The sequence below is a fragment of the Suillus fuscotomentosus genome, assembly GCF_016647785.1.
Source record: "Suillus fuscotomentosus strain FC203 chromosome Unknown F5891scaffold_33, whole genome shotgun sequence".
Lineage (NCBI taxonomy): Eukaryota > Fungi > Basidiomycota > Agaricomycetes > Boletales > Suillaceae > Suillus > Suillus fuscotomentosus.
The window spans coordinates 110693-134595 of NW_024539545.1; the positions used below are offsets into that span (position 1 = coordinate 110693).

The 23903-nt window shown below is 40.0% G+C and overlaps 2 protein-coding genes across 2 annotated transcripts; both read left to right on the forward strand.

Moving 5' to 3' along the window:
- Positions 1 to 5858: 5858 nt before the first annotated feature.
- Positions 5859 to 6020, forward strand: F5891DRAFT_954015 (uncharacterized protein; the record flags this gene model as incomplete). Its single annotated transcript, XM_041375229.1, has 1 exon — positions 5859 to 6020. A coding segment is annotated over one exon (162 nt), but the record flags the coding sequence as incomplete, so codon positions are not given.
- Positions 6021 to 16766: 10746 nt separating this feature from the next.
- On the forward strand, positions 16767 to 17642 carry F5891DRAFT_981112 (uncharacterized protein; the record flags this gene model as incomplete). The annotated part of the gene is made up of 3 exons (XM_041377079.1): positions 16767 to 16853; positions 16917 to 17057; positions 17280 to 17642. The coding sequence occupies 3 exons, from the start codon at positions 16767 to 16769 to the stop codon at positions 17640 to 17642; spliced, it is 591 nt and encodes a 196-aa protein (XP_041224910.1).
- Positions 17643 to 23903: the final 6261 nt, after the last annotated feature.

Consider the following 23903-nt stretch of genomic DNA (forward strand, 5'->3'; position numbering starts at 1 on the left):
GTGCTTACCTTTCTTAGCTGCTTTATATCTTTACTAAGAAGGTCTTTGACTTTAGAAGCCATTTTAAATAACAATATGTATCAGGAAATATATTATACTAATGACCAGGTGACAATGACATACCTTGCAAGCAGTCATAAGCTCTAGGTGAAACATGTCATCTAAAGTGGGACTGGATAGAGAATGCTTAATGCTACTTAGTTAATATTGGGTGCTTCTGTTAGTAATATAATTATTTACCTCTACAGTCTGCATTTCTGTATCTAATTGTGCCATTACATTTACAGTATCACTCCTTACACTTTGCTACCTATTTACATGACTTTTTAACCTCCCTAGGTCGAGTTATCACCTACCTTTTGATTATGGCTTGTCTGTTTATTGTTTACCATATGTCATCTATATTCCAGAATCCAGTGCTCTGTCTCTTTGGCAACTTACTTTGGACTCTAGGTACTGTACAACTTTACAACACTATTCAATAGATCAGCAACTTATTCTGGACTCTAGTCTGTGTTAAGATGTGAGTGAAGTGGGCCACTTCTAAAGGCTACTGAGATGTTAAGAATGTCTCAAAGATCAGATCCAAAGGGCTTGGCTTCAGCTTATGTACTACATCCCTTACCTAAGTACATGCCCCTAACTTCTGAGGGCTATAGGATGAGGTCTGAAAGTTCAGAGTCTGATGTGCAGGAATTCCAGCGGACATTTAGAAATAAGAGAAAAGACTAATCCAGATGAAGTCCAAACTAGAAAGAAACAGTAAAAGATTACCGAAGGTAGAGGCAGAGATGTTAAGTTAAAAGGAATCAATCCTAGGACTATCGGAGAATGACGAGAGGATAAGCTCAAGTCAGACAGAGGTAGGAATGAGCAGAATCTAAGATGATATTCAATCTAAGGATGTACAGAGAATCTACAGAGTTTATATACTATAGGAAACATAATGGAAGATCAGTTAGTGCAGTGCAAAGCTATGTATGAAGCATGTGGAAAGCTTATCAATAGTATAATGGAACATAATAAAATGAAGTTGGAAATGAATAGGGTCCAGATAAATAAGTATAGTTGGATATGGATATAACCAGAAGACCGGAAATAGGTGCTAACTCAAAGAGGATATACAAAAGGGGAAAAGAAGCGGAAGATAGAATTTGGTCATATCTAGACATCTAAAGATGATTGTGTGATTGGTCTGGGTTCAGAACATGGGATATGACATGAGAGACCAGAAGAGATCAGACTAGAGTCTATAGTGAGTTGCCAAAGAGGCAGGGAGCACTGGACTCTTGGATATGGACAACATATGGTAAACAATAAACATACAAGCCACAATCAAAAGGTAAGTGATAACTTGACCTATGAATGACCTAGGGAGGTTAGAAAGTCATGTAAATAGATAGCAAAGTGCAAGAAGTGATACTATAAATGTAATGATACAATTAGACATATAATAGATATAGAAATATGTACTGTAGAGGTGAATGATCATATAACTAACATAATGTTCAATGTTCATCATTAAAATCAATTCAGCAACCAAAATATCAAACCAGATCTGAAGTATATGCACTAGTATGGTTTATTCTATGATATGAAGCTAAAGAAGGAACAGAAGCTACTGAGTTACACATCAAAAAATGCCCAAATCTGGTCAGAGTCAGCAGGTCTAGAGAATTTCCCATGGCCTCATATGTCTTCCAAGGCATAAATTGATTATGGGTTTCCATTCAACTTATGCCAGATGCGGCTATTTCTTTCATAAGGCATTTCAAGACTAGTGCTATATAGTATGAGGATATAAAGGAAATTTTATCTGTATGGACAATAGTACATTATTTTGATATTTTAATATTTACTAATATAAGTGCCATACCAAGCAATTAACCCCAAGTTACACAGATGATAGCCTACACATTAGAAGTTAAAACATGTGTCAGATAAGTCAGCATAACAAGAAATTATTCACAACAAACAAATATATGTCCTGTCATTTAATAACATTATCAAAGGTCTCAGTAGTTCATTTTTACCATCTACTTGCAGATATCTAATAGTCCAGTTTTTCATGTATGATGGTGTCCTATCATGTATACAGACATTCCTTTGATAGGTAAGTCATCTATAAAAATGTAGGCTTTGGTAAGTATTTTATCATGAAGAATAAATATCATATACTTGTTGAATTCATTAATAAAACTTTTTTAATATATTGACCATAAGCAAGGGAGAAGTATAAACTACATGGAAATGATCAGCAGTTATATAATTGCAATTATAAGTGAAAATCATTATAAAATGATAATGTACTCATAGCATGTCACTAGGAAAGAGAGTGACAATCTCTTTATACCAAATATCCTGGGTTTTCTTGCAGTTTTGGTAGAGATCTGTTAGCTTAGGGGCTATCTTGGAGAGCCTGGTCTAAGTAATGGTGTCCTTGTGAACATGTTGTTTGACTTGCACAAAAGTCAGGCTACCATCCAAGTCATGGTGTGGATGTGTCCAATATATAGGGCTATGAATCAAAGCTTATGAATGTATAGTGAAGTTATCTGAATAGATTTTTTATTGATGGGGCAGTCAATGGTAGTTTGATTACATCCATAAACAATGTCACTGTCAAGAGTGCTAAGCATAGACAATTTAGTGGTATGGTGGTATATGATGATATAGTATGAACCTCAGGAGACCACCTTGTCTCAAGAATATACTGAATCTTATTGGGATTATGTATGCTTTTTATGAACTTTTTGAAAGTTGTATGCTAATGAGGATATGCCAAATCCATTGTCCATTAATAACATTAGATCATGTGATAAATATATAAAATTTAAACAGACTTACTATGTATGACAATACGCTACCAATCACTATACTGTTAGATGTCTTAGAAAGCAATTCCAGAAGGGAAAAAAAGAAAGACATTGTTTTAGTATCTTCTTTGCATATGTTAACACCATCCCTCATGATGTATGATAGTACAGTAGTAATTCATCAGACCATTCAATAACATCTGATTTTTCATCAACCTGGGAGCTAATAATAGGAGTAACCATATTTGTGAGAGTTGAGATTGGTAAGGGCAGAAAAAGTAGGCGACATATTAGATGATAGGTCAGAGTAGTTGTGATGATATCCTGCTTAACATAGATCAATAAGTGAAAACCTACTACTATGTTGAAACATAAACTTGATGTCTGGCACTTTGAGGACTCTATGAGTGCTGGGAGTATTTTATTATATATGATTGAAAGATTCAACTCCAATGTTAAACTAGTGTTTGATGTAACTAATGATATTACATCCTGATCAAAAATACTGCTAGTCAGACAACAAAGGCCAATACAAGCAATTTATAGAGACTAGTCAGCTATTTTGTTTATTATATGTCACTTGTCTTTATAAAGTCAGCAAAGCTTACAATGTATTTGCCAGTCTCAACTCCTACAAGTTGTTATCCAAAGCAAATCTTGCACTATATTTGCTAGTGTGGACAAGGCCAATGCTACTCAACATTGTGAGTGCAATCGCCTCTCGACGAGCATCTGCTCATCTCCACTCAAAAGTATCCACCAGTCCTTTGAACAGTGTCCCATGTCCTACAGCATTGTCCTCCACAAGATCATACTCGTGGTCTAGAGTGAGATCAAAACTGTCAGGATTGTACCTTCACATAAAGTTGTGAATCACGCATGGCACAGCTGGGATCCGGGCCTGGATATGCAGGCTGTATTCAGATGTGATCGTCAAAATGTGCCATTGCCTTTGCAAAACACCGAATATCAGTTCGACCATGTTTCATAGTGACGCATGTCGAAGATTAAATAATTCCTTAGAGTCGTGTGGCCTATAAAAATCAATAGCAAATCAGATATGTACAATAAATACACTCACACAATGTTTGCTTGGTGCCATTCTTTCAAGTGATAGTGCACTCCCCAATAAGGTACTGAAGGCACATCACAGGTACCAAAGCCCACATCAGCGAGAAGGTACCTGTGTGGAGGTATGCGCAAATCATGAGAGCACGCATCATTCCAGAGGGTTGCATCAGCAACTGAGCTGTCCCAGCCTGTGAGTGAGTACATAAAATAAAAGTCCAGGTCACATATAAACAGGCAGTTTTGTGATAAAAACCCCTTCTGGTTATGCAGGATAGTGTGGTCTTCAAGTGGCACAAAGGCCCAGATGTGAGTGCCATTGACAGCACTGATACACTCATCAAAGAATCTGAATTGTGGGTCTGCATGTACTGCTGTGGAAATGGGAGTATCATAGTTTGGGAGTTGGACATTGGAGGTGTAGAAGGGATGCAACAAGAAGAACACAAGCATCTGTTTGAAATATCTGCAAAAGTTAGCACAGTACTAGTCTCAAATAATTGATGTATTTACCTAGTGATCGTGTCGGGAGAACATTGGAATCTTTCTCCAACATGACAAGATGATAGTCCGGTAATGCATGTGTACAGAAAGATACCAAGTTGCTCAGCAATGGTGACACTGTTGTGCGATTGAATGAAACCATGTTGGTGGAGAGTGTCTAACAATTGCTCAAACATCTCAAGGTTGATGCTGAAGTTATGTTTAATTCGGTCTGGATAACCGCTTGTGAGCTTGTAGACCCAAGCTTGGCTGGTGAGGATTGATGTATGGTATGGAATTCATTCAGTGTGAGCCAAGAACAGGAGGTTGTATAAGTAGGTAATCTGCGCAATGGCAATAGTTATGATAATCACAATTTGGTGTCGTCGACACTGTGTTTGTGCTTCAAGATCTGGAATCATGATGGGCATAAGAACAGGATGTACATTTAATCCTATGATTCTCTATCAGCATATATCATGTGCGGCCATCATGTGTGATTTGAACCGGGAATTTTGAACCTAGGATTTGTTGTCCAAACGGCACCTAAGGAACGGTGTGCAGGTGGATTGTTGAATTTGAACTTTGGCAAGCTAAGTTCGGTACTTAAACAAACAAAGTTTTGCTGACATGATTTGGTGCTTCAGCTTGGGCTTCATAACTGTCTGTGCACATGTCCATACATACAGAATGGGCCTCTCAAATGTAAGTTTCAGCTTTGCATGTCATATTTATCTGACTATCTAGGATTAGTGTCAGAAAGTCTATTCTCCCAACCGCAACAGGAAGACTCGCATATTACCTGCTTGGAAATTTGATCAATGAGAAGGTAGGCAAATAAATTTAATTTAACTGTGCACTATTGCTAACGGAACTTTAAATTTGTTCATACCACTGCGATGCATAACCTTGATGATGGACCAATGGTTCTCCAAGCCTTTGTGCAGCTGGCGAGAACACCTCATAAGGTTCTTTTTTCTTGATTTTTAATGCTATACTAAATATAGTGTACAGAGGGTAAAAAAACTTGCTGACACACTTGATATTCCTCACCTACTCTCAACCGTCTCAGTCACTTCTTGTTCCAACAGCTGCATCCTGACAATCCCCACAATCCATTCAATATACCTCTCACTGAATGCCCACTATATCCAGGCAAAATCCTAGTCTTCAATTCGGCATCATCGTGATTTTATGCAGTGAGTGATCTGAGCGGTATTGGTGGCATGCACGTTGAACACATCCATGCTTGCCCCTCCTGACAGAACGAGTATTCATGCAATGACAGTGTCTTCATCAACCCAGACTCTAGTCTACCTGGCATGCAAGGTCTCAAAGTTCGTGCATTTTTTTTCATTCCAGTACCAGGGCAAAGTGTATCCTTGCACTGTGATCCACTGGTTCGACTAATTTGACAATGCTGCAGATGAAGACACATGAATGTGGATGGTTCGTCCAGGATTTTGAGCAAACAATACCCCAGAGTACGCTATTATTCATATTGACACTATCTATTGTGCTGTCCATCTTATTCCTGTGTATGGCACGGACTTTCTGTCTTGGGAACTCAAATTTTATCATTCCTATGATGCGTTTCAACTCTACTATGTCAATAACTATGCTGACCATCATGCCTTCGAGATTGCATTTTGATTTTACTTTGTATATAGTTACTTGTACACCATTTGATACTCTTAACACATATTTTTTCTCCTTTGTGTAGTAAAATCAATTAACAGCTCTTTTGCGCCTTTGAGAAATCTCCAAAAGATTGAGTTTTCACTAGTTCACTGCTTTGGTCTGCATCCGTGTCTTGAGCAATCTATATTCAATGATGGACTACAGATACATGCCCTGGCACTGCTTCAGAATGATACAGCATCAGTTCAATTCCACTATTGATGAGCCCATGTGCGGTGTCATATCCCATATTCCGGACCTACATCTGATGAATATTCCCACGCCTCATCCGGACCTTCAGATGTCCTATCCATGTCTCCAGTCCTCTACCCATCCGGATCCCTACACCTCTGCACATCCACATCCGTATGTCCACGTCCAGATCCCTTTTCCTTCGCAGCTAGCCTGCATCATTCATCCTTGTCCCGTTGCCCTAATGCCACATCCTATATATCCACACATCTCATCCGGACCATATCCGATCCGGTCTGATCCGATGTATAGATCTGTTTCCTATCTGATATACGATAAGCTTCATAATTCATTTCCTGTGCATATAACGTTAACACAGCCTATCTGGTATTCCTTGTTACCGGTACCTCAGTTATATCTATTACCGGTATGCTTACTGATCTGTTAACCTATGTTCATTTCCGACTCGCATTTTGTCAACCTTTGCATATGCTTCATACATAGCCTCAGACTCTGCTTATTGATCCTTCCATTATTTCTCTTAGTATATAAACTCGTGTATATGTCTTGTAGTACCTCAGTCTGAATATCATATTAGTCCTCGCACTAGTCTTCACTCTAAGTCCTCATATCAGTTCTAGTCTTCCAACTTAGTTGTTATCCATCTCAGGCCTAGGGAGTTTCTTCCTAGGCTGGAGCTCTGCTTATCCGATACTCCGCTCATCCGATCCTCCATAGTTTCCAGAAGTTCATCTGGATCTTTCCCGTGGTCCTCCGGACCTATTCTGCTTCGGACTTTGTCCTTGCAGCCTTTCCTCTGTTTACTTCTACTCAGGACAAGTCCCGAGTAGCCATTATACATATCCGTATCAGGACAAAACCTCATCGTAATTTCCGGAAGTTCCTCCGGAACTTTCCCGCACTCATCCGGAAGTTACTTGCACCCATCCGGAAAGTCCTTCCGAAGTTTCCTGCGCCTTTGGATGTCTTCGGACTTTCCTCAGACACCAATCTGAAATTAAGGGCACATACTCGGGTAAGGGGCACAGCGCACGAGCTAAGCCAAGCCCCTCAGAATCAGTCCTACCCTTTGTGCATGGTCTTAACATGCGGTCTCCTCCATCATTTCCATCTTCTTGGTTCCTGGAGCTAGTGCTTGTATGATATTCCACCTGTGGTGTTGTAGGCGTGTTTTGAAGGTGGTAGGAGTGGTGTTGGAGGATAAACTGGTGGGTGGTGCTGGTGGTGGAACTGATGTGGCCCTAGCAGAGGACATTGAAATAGGTGTTGAAGGCTGGGATGGCACAATTGGGTGGTGCTTGAGGGTGTGAAGAACCTATGTGAATCATCAGTAAAGACCAACATCTGCAGCACAGTAGACTCAGAGGCTCAGAGATAGACTTAGTGAACTAACATGGAAAGTGAAGCCCTCATCAGAAGCATCCAGCAGAGTGCTATTGATAGATGATTGAACACTTGCTCGTATCTACAAAGATATCAATACAAATCGACAAGAATGTCATTGGAATGCGCACTGAATATTGTGAATACCACGGTCATAGATTCCAAATTACATCTCAGCAAGGTTGGTGTCATCACCAGCACCAGAATTCATCCAAGTCTATTGGAGGATAAAGTGGTGGAGCTGATGTGGCCCCATGAAGCTATGGGAGGAGAAATTGAAAGCAGTGCTGTGCAGGATGGTGGGAGACAAGAAGGTGGGCATGATGATAGCAGATGTCTAAGCATTGATGAAGCAGTGCTGAGGATATACTTGTGCCCTCTTGCCCTCAATCAGCCACATCACAGGTGGATAGTATTGGAAGGTGGAAGCTAATCTCATGAGCAGGATAGTGGATGTTCAAGCACAAGGACTTGTGACTCGAAATGATGTGAGACTGAAGTGATGGGGGCATCAGTTAGTAGAGAAATAAAACTAGATAGACGCACCAAACCAACTATACCAATCCTACTAGGTAAAGACAATTGAGGATACAAGTGACGTGAGGCAGAATGAAGGTGAGGATAACAAAATGAACAACAGTACAAATCATTGCAGTGCAAGTGTGTTGAGTATGAGCTGAGAGCTGTCATGGTGGAGAGACAGGACTCAGTCAAGACAAGGATGGAATGAGCACTAAGTACCATTAAGTAGTCCTGGGATGGGGATGCTGATGATGTTGGTGAGGCATCACAGAGCATTACAGATGATGTACGGAATATCCAGAGGAACAGGAGAGGGCTATGAGGCTTGAGGGAGGCGCTGCAGGAGAATTCTGGAGGAAGGAAGGTGTGCTATAATTAGAACATCAGTGAGGCCGGGTCTCTTAGACCATATAATCCTAACATAAAAATAGGGTCTGACAGACCTTTAATAGTACCAAGAACTGCTGCCTGAGGTGCAGTAAAATGGTCCCCTTGCCATGACTAATTTTCCAGTGCATGAGCAATGATCATACACCACATGTTGCCCACTTTGACTCAGAGAGTGAAGCTGAACTTACATGACTCAAGGATAGAGTCACTGGAGTGGAGAGAAGTGGAAGAAGACTTCAATGAGTACCTGAAGCACCTCTTCCTGCTTCTGAACTTCTCTTACATCAGAGGACTGGCGAGCCGCAGATATTGTCATATATGTCGCAGACTATGTAAAAACTCTAAATTGGTGTTAAGGCATCTCATAGCATGTCAGAGGTAGAGGCAGGTTGCTGTCTACCCTGTTGCATACACTTACATATCAATTCTTTTGTTAATCATTTTCATACAAGCCTTGAGCTTTACAGTCTCTTCTTTCAAATTCTTCTTTCAAATGACCTGTGTCCACCGGTTTGGATACTATATCGCTGATTCACACATAAGAGGCAGGGTCTGGTGCAACCCTTTCTGTATTAGTATTGGGCTAGAATGGTTTGGAGGTCAGAAGCAAAGTTTAAATGCACAAATTTCATTTCACTTCTCCCTGAACACACTTTAGAAAATCTCTGATCTTGAAGTTTTTGATCAAGCTCTTGTATTTCTGTGTGCAGCCTAACGATTTTGGCTTCTTTTGCCTCTAATGATGTTACAACCCTGCATGTTATTCTGTTAGCTGAGTGTGGATGAGGGGTAGGGTATTGAGGTCAGAACCTGTTTCTGATAAGAGCCTATAGATTGGATAGCCCTATCATACTCTGTATGCTTTGCATAGAAATCAGTCCAAACAGTAGTAGCAGAAGATAACCATATAAATACTGAACATTTATATCCGCCATGATATAAGCTTAACCCGGTCACTATCAGAGACAACAAAACTAAATAAGAAAGACCAAGAACTTTGTGCTAGCATCAGTGTAGCACATGACCGCTCTTGTCTTCGTACTAGGAAAATTGATCATGGCAAGGGGACTGTTTTACCCTCCGCCCCTCCTATACCTGTGGTTTACCAACCTCAATTCATCGACAATACCATATACATCCGCTCTTGGTGGAGTATATGGAGGTTGCGAGTCTCATCATATGCTACCCAAATCATGTACCAGAAGGACAATTTGGAAACAAAGATGAGGGACCACAAGTCATCCCTTTTGACTCAATTTACAGGATGGATTCTTTCATACTGCCAGCCAGGAAGATGAAGACCAGATTGAAGGAATTGGCCAAGGGGAAGGAGAAGAAACAAAATCCTCCATCACTGTCTTCCACAGCTTCGATTTCACATATGCCACAGATCATTGATGATGACAAAAAGGGTCACAAGACAAACTGTCACTTCATCACATGCAGCCACGTTCAAAGTTACTTATATCCCATCGGCACCCCTATTTATTGGTTTACCAGTTTCTTGGAGTTACTCTGTGTCCTGAGGGATCTTTTGGAGTACAAGTGTTTGCAGCCTATTTCAAGATGATAACACTAACCCCGATGTTCCTCAGTGCACAAGCAAGCTTATAGTGACTCAGCAAATTCTGGGAGGAGATCCTATTATATCCTTCATCACGACATGAGCCCATGGAACTTTATGATGGTATCTCAAAGATGTTTGAATTTCCCTATAAAAAGGGAATAGGTATTCCAAGAGCTTTAAGCTGTCTGAGACTGTACTCCAAGATAACTCCGTGATCTAGTCCGCCGAGGGTTGCTGATCGACTGGGGTTTTGCAGCACTGGAGAGATCAGAACCAGGGTTTGTTCCCTTGACTGATGAAAATGTCAAAGTCTTTGAACCCATCAAATGAGAAGTGCCACCACAGAAGCTTGTTGATGGGGACAAAAAAGATAATATGTGTCACTGTTTGTACCCTGCACCTGCTGAGCTCCCTGTCACTTCTCTTGCTACCTACACCATCCCTCCCCTATAGGAGCTTGTAGATGGCACACTTACATGCTTGAACACTCAGACTTTCATTCATGGCGCAATGCATGGGAACCCCCCCTCTAACTGGGTGAATGAAACACTGGGAGAAAGTAATGGTTAACCTTCTAATGCTATGGTGCGAATTATTTGAGCTTTGAAGTATCAAGCTGACCTTTCATGAAGGGTACCTGGCCTTTTATACACTTGGACATGATGGTTGCTTGGCTCATAGATCACCAGCTGGAAATTCAATACTAACACGATCTTGAGACTCTTTTCATATCATTTACCACCCTTTGCATCTGGTTCGAGTGCCCTTTCTATGTCAAAGACATTCAGGATGAGAAGAGTGACATGTCTTGGATCTTTCAGATGCACAACCCAATGGATCTCAAGGCTGTGCATCATAAATGGGAGATATTCTGCCCTCACTTTGAGGAGAAAATCCTGGGTAATTTAAGCAGCTACTTCAACTGCGATGTGGTTAAGAGCTTGCTATTCACCTTGTGAGACATGTGCATCCCTCAAATTTGGGATGAAGATGAGATGGGGCCGGCTGGGTACATCTCACTGGGCGATGGTAATCAGGTCATGCATGATCAAATGATAGAAGCAGTTGAGGCCGCGATCAAATTGCTCTGAGCAACAAGACCCCTACAGGTCTTGAACACTTGCAGCATTCGACGACACTGGCTAAATGGAAGGCTACCCATGCATTAATCAGCAAGGATGGCATTTTCAATATTTTCCCGGAAATAAACAAGGCACTTCCACCAGTGGTGTTACATAGCATGGTGTATCATCAAACCTGTGCCAACAATGGAATTTTTGATCACATTCGAGTGATTCCTCTGCCATCAACCACAAAGGGTTATTTCCAGTCCAGTTGGCAGTGTACTGCTAGCGGCAATCCCTCCAACCAATCATCCTATTGTCATTGGTTAGACCAGAATAAAATCACGGTGAGGAAGCGTCCACATCTGCAAGAGGATGCTGCAGCAGTCTATGTTGGTGCATTTAAGGGCTCACAGGGTGCAGGTGGCAAGAGGCCAAGATTGGACGAGCCATAAGACGTTACATAGATAGGTGAGTTGCTTTGAATCTGTATCTTTGTGTATTCATTGTTAATTTTGTGCCTTATTTTTGATAGCTGGAGATGCCTCCCACATGCTATGCTCCCTTGCCTTGTCTGTTTTTTGACCTGCTGCCATATGCTCGCTCTTCAGAGGAAACTAACTGAAAAGGCAGCACTTTATGCAGCCTCAAGGAAGTATCAGAAGTCAAACACTTAGTCCTAAGCCAATGTCCTCTCGAAGTTCCTTGTTGTACATTCTTCTAGCCTTAACAAGGCAGAGGAATACATCTTGCACTTAACATGCAATCATGGATGATGTTGACTCAACCACCCTGCGGAAGATGGTCATTCTTTTCAAGGACTTGTTTCAAGATGTTGTTGTGACTTGTGTAAGTGGAGTCTACATTACACAGCCCTAACCAGTGTCACCTCGCGTCTATAATTTATGCTGAAATGAAAATCTATTAAGCTATGGTTTTCAGCCTTTACTCATGGCTTGGATAGTACAACCTATTATCAACGTGATCCTGTACCCACATCAATCCATTCATTAGTAGGGCCGAATAATCCTTTGTCGTTTCCAAAGCTTCAAGAGAGCGGTCTCTGATATGGGATCCACCATGTCTGTATAGTGTTAACAGGTGTTATGTGTCAATGTGTATATGATACATACTCATCATAAAGGCTGACAAAGACTACCTGAATATATTGCAGCACTTGAGCATGGAGTTGAGGATGCTTCTGCTTCAGACTTTGTCCTTGCAGCCTTTCCTCTGTTTGCTTCTACTCATGACTTGTCCTCAGTAGCCCTTACATGTATCCTGTATCAGGACGAAATCCCATTGTAATTCCCGGAAGTTCCTCCGGAACTTTCCTGCATTAATCCAGAAGTTACAGTTAATCACGGGTCATTGAAACACATCCTTGTTTACTCAAGAACAACACAAAATACAAGTCTCAAATAATTCGGAATACATAGAGATCCTGTAAACCTTGTTTCACTGCGGGCATTTTCTCATTTTCCTCCACCAAACATCCAAAAAACATTGAATTAGAAGATAGAAATTTCTTTTTATTGTGTGTATCAAAACATTGAAAAAAAATAATGAATGTATTGAAGATTTTCTGTATGCAAGACATAATCTAAAAATGAGTCATTTTCCCTCAAGAAACAGTCTATATTTTTCATTCATCATTCCTCAAATAACAATTTACAATCATGTTAAATTTTTTGCCTCTGTTTTTTCAGTGTTTTGTCTATCAAAAATCTCAATTACTTCATCCTGTTCACCATATGTTTGATCCAAGAACATTGAAAAATCATATAACAAATAATAATAAATATTTTGACAATGTTTTGTTAAGGAAAAACAAAGACTTTCAAACTTTCATTTGTATATTTGATAAGAGGAAATTTATGAAACATGCCCCATGTTTTGTAAGAATAAATACATAATGTTTGCAGTATATTCCTCCTGCACAACACTTGAAGAACATTTATTATATTCAGAGAAAAAAAATGAAACATGATTGCAGGATACTCTGCCTCAGAACATGCACAAATTATACATTGTTTTCTGCACACAATAGATGGAAAATACAGCATTATCCTTGAAGGAACATGATGAATTTTTGCATCATGTCCCACACACAGAAAATCATTGAAACATAAATTATCATTTTTTCAATGTTTTGACAGACAAAATGAAGGTACACTGGTCCAAGTAGTGCTACTAAGAACCAAGAACCATTCGGCAGGGAAATGAGAACAAAATGGTGTGACAATATAGAAGGGTTTTTTGAGAAGATTTTTAGTAATGGTGAAGCGATGAGTATAGAGGCAAGGTTGAGAGTGGGGGCGCAAGTGCCAAACCTGGGTCCAGTTCTACCAGAGTCGACAAACCCTGGATTGAACCTTTGCAAACTGTTCAGAGTGGTCATGTTTGGTTTTTTTGGGGTTCAAATGTGAACCATCCATGTCACAAGCCAACAACTGGACTGCTTGGTGCAGCACTCAGGCAGTCATGTACTAAATACACCAACTGCAGTTTCACAGGCAGAAAGAAATGCAAATTAATGCCAAGTGATGTCAAGGAGCAAAAGCAGCTGGTTGTGCATAAGAAAGGCTGACTTAAAGGATTCATCAATTTTCTGTGTCCCATGGGCCATGACATGTGTAAGGATTGTCTATCCTCTACACACGGCCCGCACCTCAAAAAGGAAATCTGAGAACTGTCATTCACAAAGTCCACGTGACTCACGGATGCGAGAAAGCTCTACACTTCGCATCCGAGTTATGTGGATACATTCTCTCACTTCTCCATTCTCTCTTTTTCCGTTATCTTACCTTGTGCTCAAACTTCACGATACCCTTGTTTCACCAAAGTATTTTCACCTCGCCATATGCTCCCCATTCTTATTTCAGCCTAGTAAAGTACTCAAAAATGTATTTATACTGCTCATGTACACTCATAACAACAGCAGAATCATATGTTGGTTCCCTGCTCAAAGCAAACTTTGCTCTACAGAAAGTCTTAGCCTCTCAAAATGTTTCATCTTCACACTTGCACCCCTACTCTCAACCTTGCCTCTATACTCATCGCTTCACCATTACTAAAAATCTTCTCAAAAAACCCTTCTATATTGTCACACCATTTTGTTCTCATTTCCCTGCCGAATGGTTCTTGGTTCTTAGCAGCACTACTTGGACCAGTGTACCTTCATTTTGTCTGTCAAAACATTGAAAAAATGATAATTTATGTTTCAATGATTTTCTGTGTGTGGGACATGATGCAAAAATTCATCATGTTCCTTCAAGGATAATGCTGTATTTTCCACCTATTGTGTGCAGAAAACAATGTATAATTTGTGCATGTTCTGAGGCAGAGTATCCTGCAATCATGTTTCATTTTTTTTCTCTGAATATAATAAATGTTTTTAAGTGTTGTGCAGGAGGAATATACTGCAAACATTATGTATTTATTCTTACAAAACATGGGGCATGTTTCATAAATTTCCTCTGATCAAATATACAAATGAAAATTTGAAAGTTTCTTTGCTTTTCCTTAACAAAACATTGTCAAAATATTTATTATTATTTGTTATATGATTTTTCAATGTTCTTGGATCAAACATATGGTGAACAGGATGAAGTAATTGAGATTTTTGATACACAGAACATTGGAAAAACAGAGGCCAAAAAATTGACATGATTGTAAATTGTTATTTGAGGAATGATGAATGAAAAATATAGACTGTTTCTTGAGGGAAAATGACTCATTTTTAGATTATGTCTTGCATACAGAAAATCTTCAATACATTCATTATTTTTTTTCAATGTTTTGATACACGCAATGCAAGGAAATTTCTATCTTCTAATTCAATGTTTTTTGGATGTTTGGTGGAGGAAAATGAGAAAATGCCCGCAGTGTTTATTGTTGAGTTTGAAGTAAACTCCATTTGAGAAATTGCTGGAGGCAGAAAAAATGAGCGCTTACATAGCGCCAAATCGAACAGTTTCAAAATTTCACCATCGAGTCTCGACTCAGAAGACTCATATTTTACCAAAATATTGCATGTGTCAAGTGCAACATCATGTTGGCTACACAGAGAACATACTCTTGTTGAAATTTGAGTGATATAGCACATGGTACAGTCTAACAAAGGTTTTTCGGCATCCACTGTGACAGGCCCACATGGCATTCAAGATCCGAACTTCTGAATTACAATTCCACTCAGTGAATGAACTCGGCTCACTGTGTATTCACCTTTCCATGGCTGGGCGAGCAAAATCTATAACTAGGAAGCAGCAAGAAGCTCACCAAGCACACAATGATCTTATGTTTCGAGCAGTGTCTGCCTACCACAGAGAACTTGCAAAAGCACCAGGATTCAACGTCATGAAGCACGGACCATATGCAAAGATTTTGAGCAGATCAATCTGCAGTCAACAGGCAAGCTCATTAAGCTCTCATATTGCACACTGATCCGGCTTGCTGCAGGGGGCCGCAGTAAGGCAGAGGCTAATGCGGCAGACAAAAGCTGGCTGACGGAGGAAGAAGCTGAGGTTGTTCTATCATTTACAGAGGAAACAGGAAACTGAGGCTTCCCACTTAGCCACCGACGACTACGAGAGCATGCATGTTGATGAGATTCTACGTGGACGGCTTGGAGATACATTTCCTGGTGTTGGCAAGCATTGGTCATACCGGTTTGTTGAGAAACACACTGACTGCTTGAAGACCTCACGATTGCACTCACTGGATTCGAAACGTGGGCGGGCAGTAAACCCCAATACCCACAAAGAGTGGTTTTCACTACTGGGAGCTGTCCTGGAAGAGAAGTGCATTGATGAAGACTGTATCTATGCTGCCGACGAGATTGGTATATCACCTGAATCGGGAATGCGCGAATATGTTATTGGTGGTCACAAACCTACACCCCAATATCAGCAACGAACCGGAAGCAGGGAAAACATCACTGTCATTGTAACCATCTGTGCCGACAGTACCTCAATTCCACCTGTAGTCATTCTGAAAGGCAATGCCTATCAGATGAAATGGCATCAAGAAAATCCTGCAAACGCATCGTAAGTGTTCATCATATAACTCGAAAATCACAATATAAATCAAATTGCGACACAGTATTGGATACTCTAAGAAAGGCTGGACTGATGGTGAAATCGGTGTGGAATACATCAAAGATTTTGATAAACGCACAAAAGGAAAGGCCAATGGACGAGACCGGCTACATATAGTCGACGGTCATAATTCGCACTACACTTTGGGATTCTTGAGGTACGCACGAGCTCACCAAATTCACATCATATGTTATCCCTCTCATACAACTCATGTATACCAAGGACTCAATGTTGTGGTATTCGTGGTGCTGAAGAAATGCTGGAGTGAGGAACGAGACAAATGGGAGAGAGAAAGGGCGAGGGCATTACAAAAAGCAATTTCATCACGATATATGGCCATGCTCATCTTCGAGCACTGACCCCAGATCTAATTGGCACAGCCTTTCACAAGACTGGTGTCTGGCCTTTCGATCCCACTGTCATTAGTGAACAGATGATGGCACCGAGCAAAGAAACTTCCTGCCAGGGCCATCTTCCCATCATGCCTTCGAGTCCTATCAGAGCTGTTGCCAACTTCCTGCAGAAATTAGCAAACACAGATAACATGGCTTCAGAGGCACCAGATGATGTTAGTGTCTCAGATGCATGATCCAAGTCAACAACAACTTCAGATGTTGAACTGCTGGTTCAGCAACTCAACAGGGCATCATTATCAGACATAGCATCCACATCACCTGCAACATCAGAAACTCGACTCGATCATGCCATCATTTCTCCAATCAAACAAAAGCAAGGAGGTGCTCTCGACATTCAGCCTAGAACACACAATGAAGTACTTCTCCTTGCCACACTTCATGAAGCGGAATCTGCAAATGCAGCTCTCAAACGATGAGTAATTGAGCTCCAGGCAACCAGTATTCTCAACCAATTGTATTGTTCACAACTGCGCAGACAACTAGCAAACCAAGAGGCAAAGAAGCAATTGAAGAAGAAAAATGGCAAGCTGATGAGCGACGGCTTGCCTTGATTATTGTCCGGCGACGAATTTTACAAGAGGGTTGTGAATCACAAGAAAGAGCAAAAAAGAATAGCAGATGATAAGAAAACGAGAAGGGAGGAAAGGGAACGAAGGTCCGAGGCTCTGGCCACATGGAAAAGACTTGAAGATGCGAGAAAACGGGAGAACAACGAGCAATGCACTCGATACCGCGAAGCAGTGGAGATCTGGAATGAGGAGAAGTCAAAGGCCAAGCTTTCAAAGCAGAAATTCACCTCGAAGAAACCAGTTTTAGGAAAGCTACAGCCTCCTGTTCCAAGGCCAAGGTTCAATACCTGTGAGGTGGATGATAATGAGAGTGCAGAAGATGTTATGGCGCCAGATGAGGACAGCTCAGAGGACAGTGATGACGAACGATAAGGCTCAGTAGATAGCTTACATAATGTCGGATAAGGAAATCATCACGTGTTTCATTGAGTGAGAAATCCCGAAAACGAGGTCCCCCCACTATATTTACCATGGTGCTCAAACTACTAGGAATTTACTCATAAAAATTATATGGATCTATTCATGAGATGTCTGTCTATACAGGAAAAATACAGTAGAGCCTCAGAGTTGTGATGTGATGGTGTAGTACACTAAATATGAATTTCGCATTTCAATGACCTGTGATTAACTGTACTTGCATTCATCCAGAAAGTCCTTCTGAAGTTTCCTTCAGACTTTCTCTGGACATCAATCTGAAATTAAGGGCACATACTCAGGTAAGGGGCACAGTGCATGAGCTGAAGCCAAGCCCCTCAGAATCAGTTCTACTTTTTGTACATGGTCTTAACAGATAGTGACCATCTGTGCTGATGGCATGTTGAGTCCATCAGCAGTTATATTCAAGGGCAATGCTTATCAAGCCAAATGGAAGCAAGATAACCCTGAAAATGCATCATGAGCATACTGACCAATGATGACAAATTATGTGCTGATGATCATGGTTGACTTTCAATAGCATTAGATACTCTAAAAAAGGTTGGACAGACAGAGAAATCAGTGTTGAGTAGATAAAAGAGTTTGACAAACACATCAAAGAAAAGGCTAATGGATAGGACCACCTTCTGATTGTGGATGGTCACAATTCACATTACACTTGAGGGTTTCTTCAATATGCTCGAGCACATCAGATTCACATCATATGCTACTCTGCACATGCAACCTATGTGTACAAAGGGTTAGATGTGGTTATATTTGCTGTGCTAAAAAGATACTGAAGCGAAGAAAGAGATAAGTGGGAAAGGCAAAAAGGGAGGGAATCATGAAAAGTAACTTCCTGACAATTTATGGACAGGCACATCTTCATGTGCTCACACCAGATCTTATTCACATGGATTTTTGGAAGACTGGAGTTTGGCCTGTCAGCAGAGACATTGTCACTGAGAAAATGACACCTTTTACTGAGATATTCCACTTGGGAAAAGGCTGACTTGTTTCATGCATATTCCAGAACAAAGGATTCAGGACAAAGGAAAACTATTGTACAATTTTTCCTGCAGTTCAAGTGTATTTTTAAGTATTTATTTCTCACAGAGAAAGCACAATGTTTAGGAAAACTCTGGCAAATAAATTTCAGACTGATATTGTTTGCCTGTTCTGTATATAGGCAGATCAAGAAAAATATACTTGAGACTAGTATATTCCCAATTGGACCTCTGTGGCACTGAATTGGTGGTGGCATCTTTTGTGTTCTTTTTATTCTTTTCCCTTGCATAGTTAGTGGGCAGCATTCTTTGTGTCCTTTATACTTTTCTGTTATGCTTCTTCCTTTAGATAATTATTATACACTTTACAGGCTAGCTATGTGCAGGTTCTTCTGATTAGTGACTAGTCCTGGTAATTACTAGTAGCTGCTCTGTTTCTAGATCAAGAATTTTGCCAGGGAAATTGTTGTAATTACCAATAGTTCCTCGTATATTCAACTAGCTAAGCAGTAATTACTGTCAGCTGGTGGGTAATTACAGTTAGCTACCATTAGCTGGGTGCTGTCAGGTAATTCCAATAGCTCCACAACTCAACTTCTTCAAATTATGTAGCTTACTAGTAGCTGACCACAATTACTGGTGGACTCCTAAATATTTTCTTCAAATCAGCTGACTGTAATTACCAGTAGCTCCCAAATATTTATCTTATTACACATTGATTCTATTATGCTATTAGTACAATCATTTACATTGCTGATAAGCCCTATAACCAGATCCTGCATATTCAAGATCAAAGATTGATGGGCGAGTTTCTTTTAGCTTCACATATAAATGATTGAAGCTATTTGGGCAAAAAACCAACCTAGTTTTTTTAGCTCAAAATATCAACTCAAATCTCACAGGAGTCCAAGAGTGAGCCATGACTGGGCAGGTGGGCTATAGCAGCTCACAAAATGAATTGGACTTTGTTCTGCCATTGAGAGAAATATGTTGAGTGGTAGGTGAGTGCAATGAAAGGAGTGTATAGTCGAGCAGAAATAACCTTGCAAGTTGTGGTAAGGTAGATAACTTGCAAATCCAACAAGCATTACATGATGTGACTATGTTGTGACACTGTGCAGATAACCTCTTGCCAAATGTGCCGAGTGTGCCAAATGTGCCAAACATTGTAGATGACATTATGTGCAAGTGCTAGTTGAGTATTAAGGAATATGTAGCAAGTAATACAATTAGTATCTGGCATTTTTGACCTTTGGTTTCGTGGCTGCCCATATAGAGGATGGAATGGCACGCATGGCAACACAGCATTACTTTCAGACTTTCATTTTAAGCTCTACAGGCCTATTCAGAACACTGAAAACTTCATTTCTTTTTCATCTCACAACTTACGATAATTTTGAAAATGCTCAATGGTGCATTCACTGCAGGCATTTCCTCATTTTTCTCCACCAAACATCCAAAAAACATTGAATTAGAAGATGGAAATTTCCTTGCATTGTGTGTATCAAAACATTGGTTATTTTCCCTCAAGAAACAGTCTATATTTTTCATTCATCATTCCTCAAATAACAATTTACAATCATGGTGGATGAAGTAATTGAGATTTTTGATAAACAGAACACTGAAAAAACTGAGGCAAAAAATTTACCATGATTGTAAATTGTTATTTGAGGAATGATGAATGAAAAATATAGACTGTTTCTTGAGAAAAAATGACCAATGTTTTGATACACACAATGCAAGGAAATTTCCATCTTCTAATTCAATGTTTTTTGGATGTTTGGTGGAGAAAAATGAGGAAATGCCTGCAGTGATTACTATATTCTACATCGACAAGCATAGGTGTTTGTTTTTTCACTGCATCGTTAATTAGTTGTCGTTTTTTTCCAGTTTTGTCATGATTCTGTAACACTAATTATGTGACATTCATGAGATTTGCAAGTAACCTACCTTATGAAGCAAAAAAGCTGAGTCATGAAAAAAACTAGATACCTCATAACCTTCTATGTTCATTCTTGTATCTTGAACTTACATATAACATAAAATTGCTTGCCATCTATATTCTCCTGATAATTCTGTCTTCTGACCCTGCTGCTCTTTGCGATACCTAAGCAGTGCATGCCTTCAGTAACTGATACCAAAGACATCTCACAATCACTGATCACTGAAGAACAAATCAGCTACCATCCCTGAGCCTGAGATTTGAATATACTAGCATGCAAGTAGTAAGACCTCAAATAAAGTGAGGGAAGGTATTGGAATTCCACATGTATGTGCATTCAACTACAGACAATAAAGTTGTATAGGCGATGAAACTCTGATAAGGTGCAGATTCTTGGCAGCCATAAAGTCAGATAGGAAGGTATGTCATGTTAAGATCAAAATATTCTTATGAAGATTCTCACAGGCATAAAACTGCAGACAGTGTACCAGGAAGACTGAAAAGCCTCAGCTCATACCTATGAGTATATCAGATAAGGTATGTGTACCAGACATACCAACTTAGATATGGAAAGAGACAGCTGGAGAAGGTACATCAATATGAAGCCCTTGCAAAATTCCAGCTATCTCCCAGTGAAAAGAGTAGCAGAAGACTTGAAGTGTGTGGATTATAAGATTCTGGACTTTGCAGTGAATAGATTTAAAGAAATCTTGCATCAGATCAGTAAATAGTGTGCTTTCTTTACAGATTTTCAGTAATGTCAATAAAGAGGTATCAAGACTAGAGAGAAAGACTGCAATCTGGCAACAGTGCTTCAATTTCCAAAATCTCTAAAGCATGTAGCATCAACTGCGGTCTGACATCAAGAATGTAGTCCAGGTCAAATGGCACTAATAAAGATAATACATCAAGAAGTGTGTTGAGTGATGGCTTGACTTCATGGCTGCCAGAGATGTCAAATATGCAGAGCTCAAGAAGATTGTAGAAACAGAAGGCATTCTATGAGAAGTTACAATGAATCAATCAAAGGTTTTGTAGATGTGATACATCTAATATGAATACTGCATCTGGGACATGTGCAGTGTGGCCTGCAACTGTGCCTATTGCGAAATATTCAAAATACTGAGATGATTTTTGGAATTCACCCGAGACTTGATGAAGAAACTGTGACAAGACTGAATTGAGATTCAATAACTGTATGTGATGCATTGATCTCATAACATGTGAGATATTGAGCTCATGATTCAATAGTGTGATTGAGTTGAACTCCTTGGGAAAGTCAATGGAAATTCAAAAATAGTGAAGATGTAAGTATTCTAAAGCAATGAGAATGCAGCTCTCTGGAGCACCCATGTCCATTGTATGATACCACAAACAGGGATTATGAAAGGTAACAGCTTGGAGGACACAGCAGACACACCACAGGCTATCAGAGACACTAGCTCATCCTTATCTTAAGCTACCAAAGAAAGAACATGGAGAATGAGTTCAGTGGGAAGCCTAATAATTGGGCAGAAGATATTCCAATCTTTATTTAGGAAATGCACAAAATTATATAGGTGCTGGACTCTACACTTATATATTTGGAATCTGAGAGGATATACTTCAATACTTCTGCATGGTTTTTGCTAAGTTGGTTGACAAAAATAGCTGCACATAGTACATCAATAGCAAATGGAGCAATTATACCAGTGGTACATAGTGCTAAGGAAAATGAAAAGACAAACATCAGCATACACTGAGGGAGAGGATTTGCTGAAGACGAGCAATGCTCACCTGCAATTCCAGTGACTATCCAATCTATGACTATGCTGATGAATGTTTTAATGCAGATACAAAATATTACAACTAGAATTTTGAAAAAGGGAGGGAGAGTTGAGAGACAAGTGAAAGGTTAACTTGTCTGAGATCTTGTATGACTTTCGACACAAAGCATTTGTTTAGACCCATGCCCAACAAAGAGATAACATCATGAAGTGCATTATCAATTATCATCATGTAGGTGGCCAAACACATTAAAAAGAACAAAGGAAGGAGTGTAACATGGCAGTCATGTGACTTGGGGAGCCCACCTTCAGATTATTATGACTAAATGCTGTATTGGAAACTCCTAAGGGAGCAACTTGAGTATGGACTCTCCACTTATGCTACATAAAAGGCATCCATAGAGAAGTATATATACTGATTTACACTTGATATGTGGTTGTCAAGTACAAAGCATTGGCTCTATGCAATACCTTATTAGCATCTTCACATCAAGTAAATACCTCTGTATAGCAAGTGTCTGCAGTGTTAAATAAAATAAATACATATCTCTAAACAGATTTAAACCAAAACATCCTCCCATTACCCCTTTCAATCCTTGGCACTTCCATACAGGCAATGTGGGCTACTAATTGGAATAAAGATTGACAGATAGAAAGAAGACAATTATAAGCAACCAGACATAAAGGAGAGGGAAAGGTAGAGCTTACCATTGCATCACCCTGACAGATATCTTCTGATTGAAGAGGTTTGAGAAGGTGTAAGAAAATGATACATTGAGTGATTATTTTGAGGAATGCAAATGAAGGGGACTCCCATTGCTGTAGTTACAGGTACTATACAAATTTTGTACTAGAAAACAATCAAGCATGCTACAACATAGTCATATGGTTCTGTGAGGCTCACAGCGCACCACCACAAAGCACACATTTCTCTTCCAACCACTCGAGCCTCATCACCTTGTCCAACGAATAAAAAATAATTGCCTGGTTTTTGTGTTTAGCTAAAAAGTTTGCAATGACTAAGTGCTCTTTACTAGTAAGGTCCGTGTACATATTGAGTAAAGAAATAGCCCTCCCAATATGTGTGGAAGGCTGTGGTTGCACCGGCAGTTGCAGTGGAGCTAATACAAGGTTCTTCTGTATCTCATGCACGATTTCAATGAGATTTTTCATCGTTTCAGTACCCTTCTGCTGCACTGACAGCATGGCAGATGACAGCCGACTCCATTTCTGAGAACTTGCAATAGATGCAGGAGCAATAGCACTGAATTTGCACTTTCTGCGGCTAATGCTTGTCCATACCGAGTCAGTAGAACCTTTGGTGGAGGAACAGAGAAACATAGAGAAAGGAGGTACTTCGAGGAAGTTGGGATCTACTAATGATAGCAGCCCCCAAGTGGCATTATTAATTGCAGTGGAGATCAAAGGTGATATAGAGGTGGTGGAGATCAAAGATGGTATGGAAGTGGTAGAATTCTGAGGGGTTGCATTGCTGGTGGCGGTG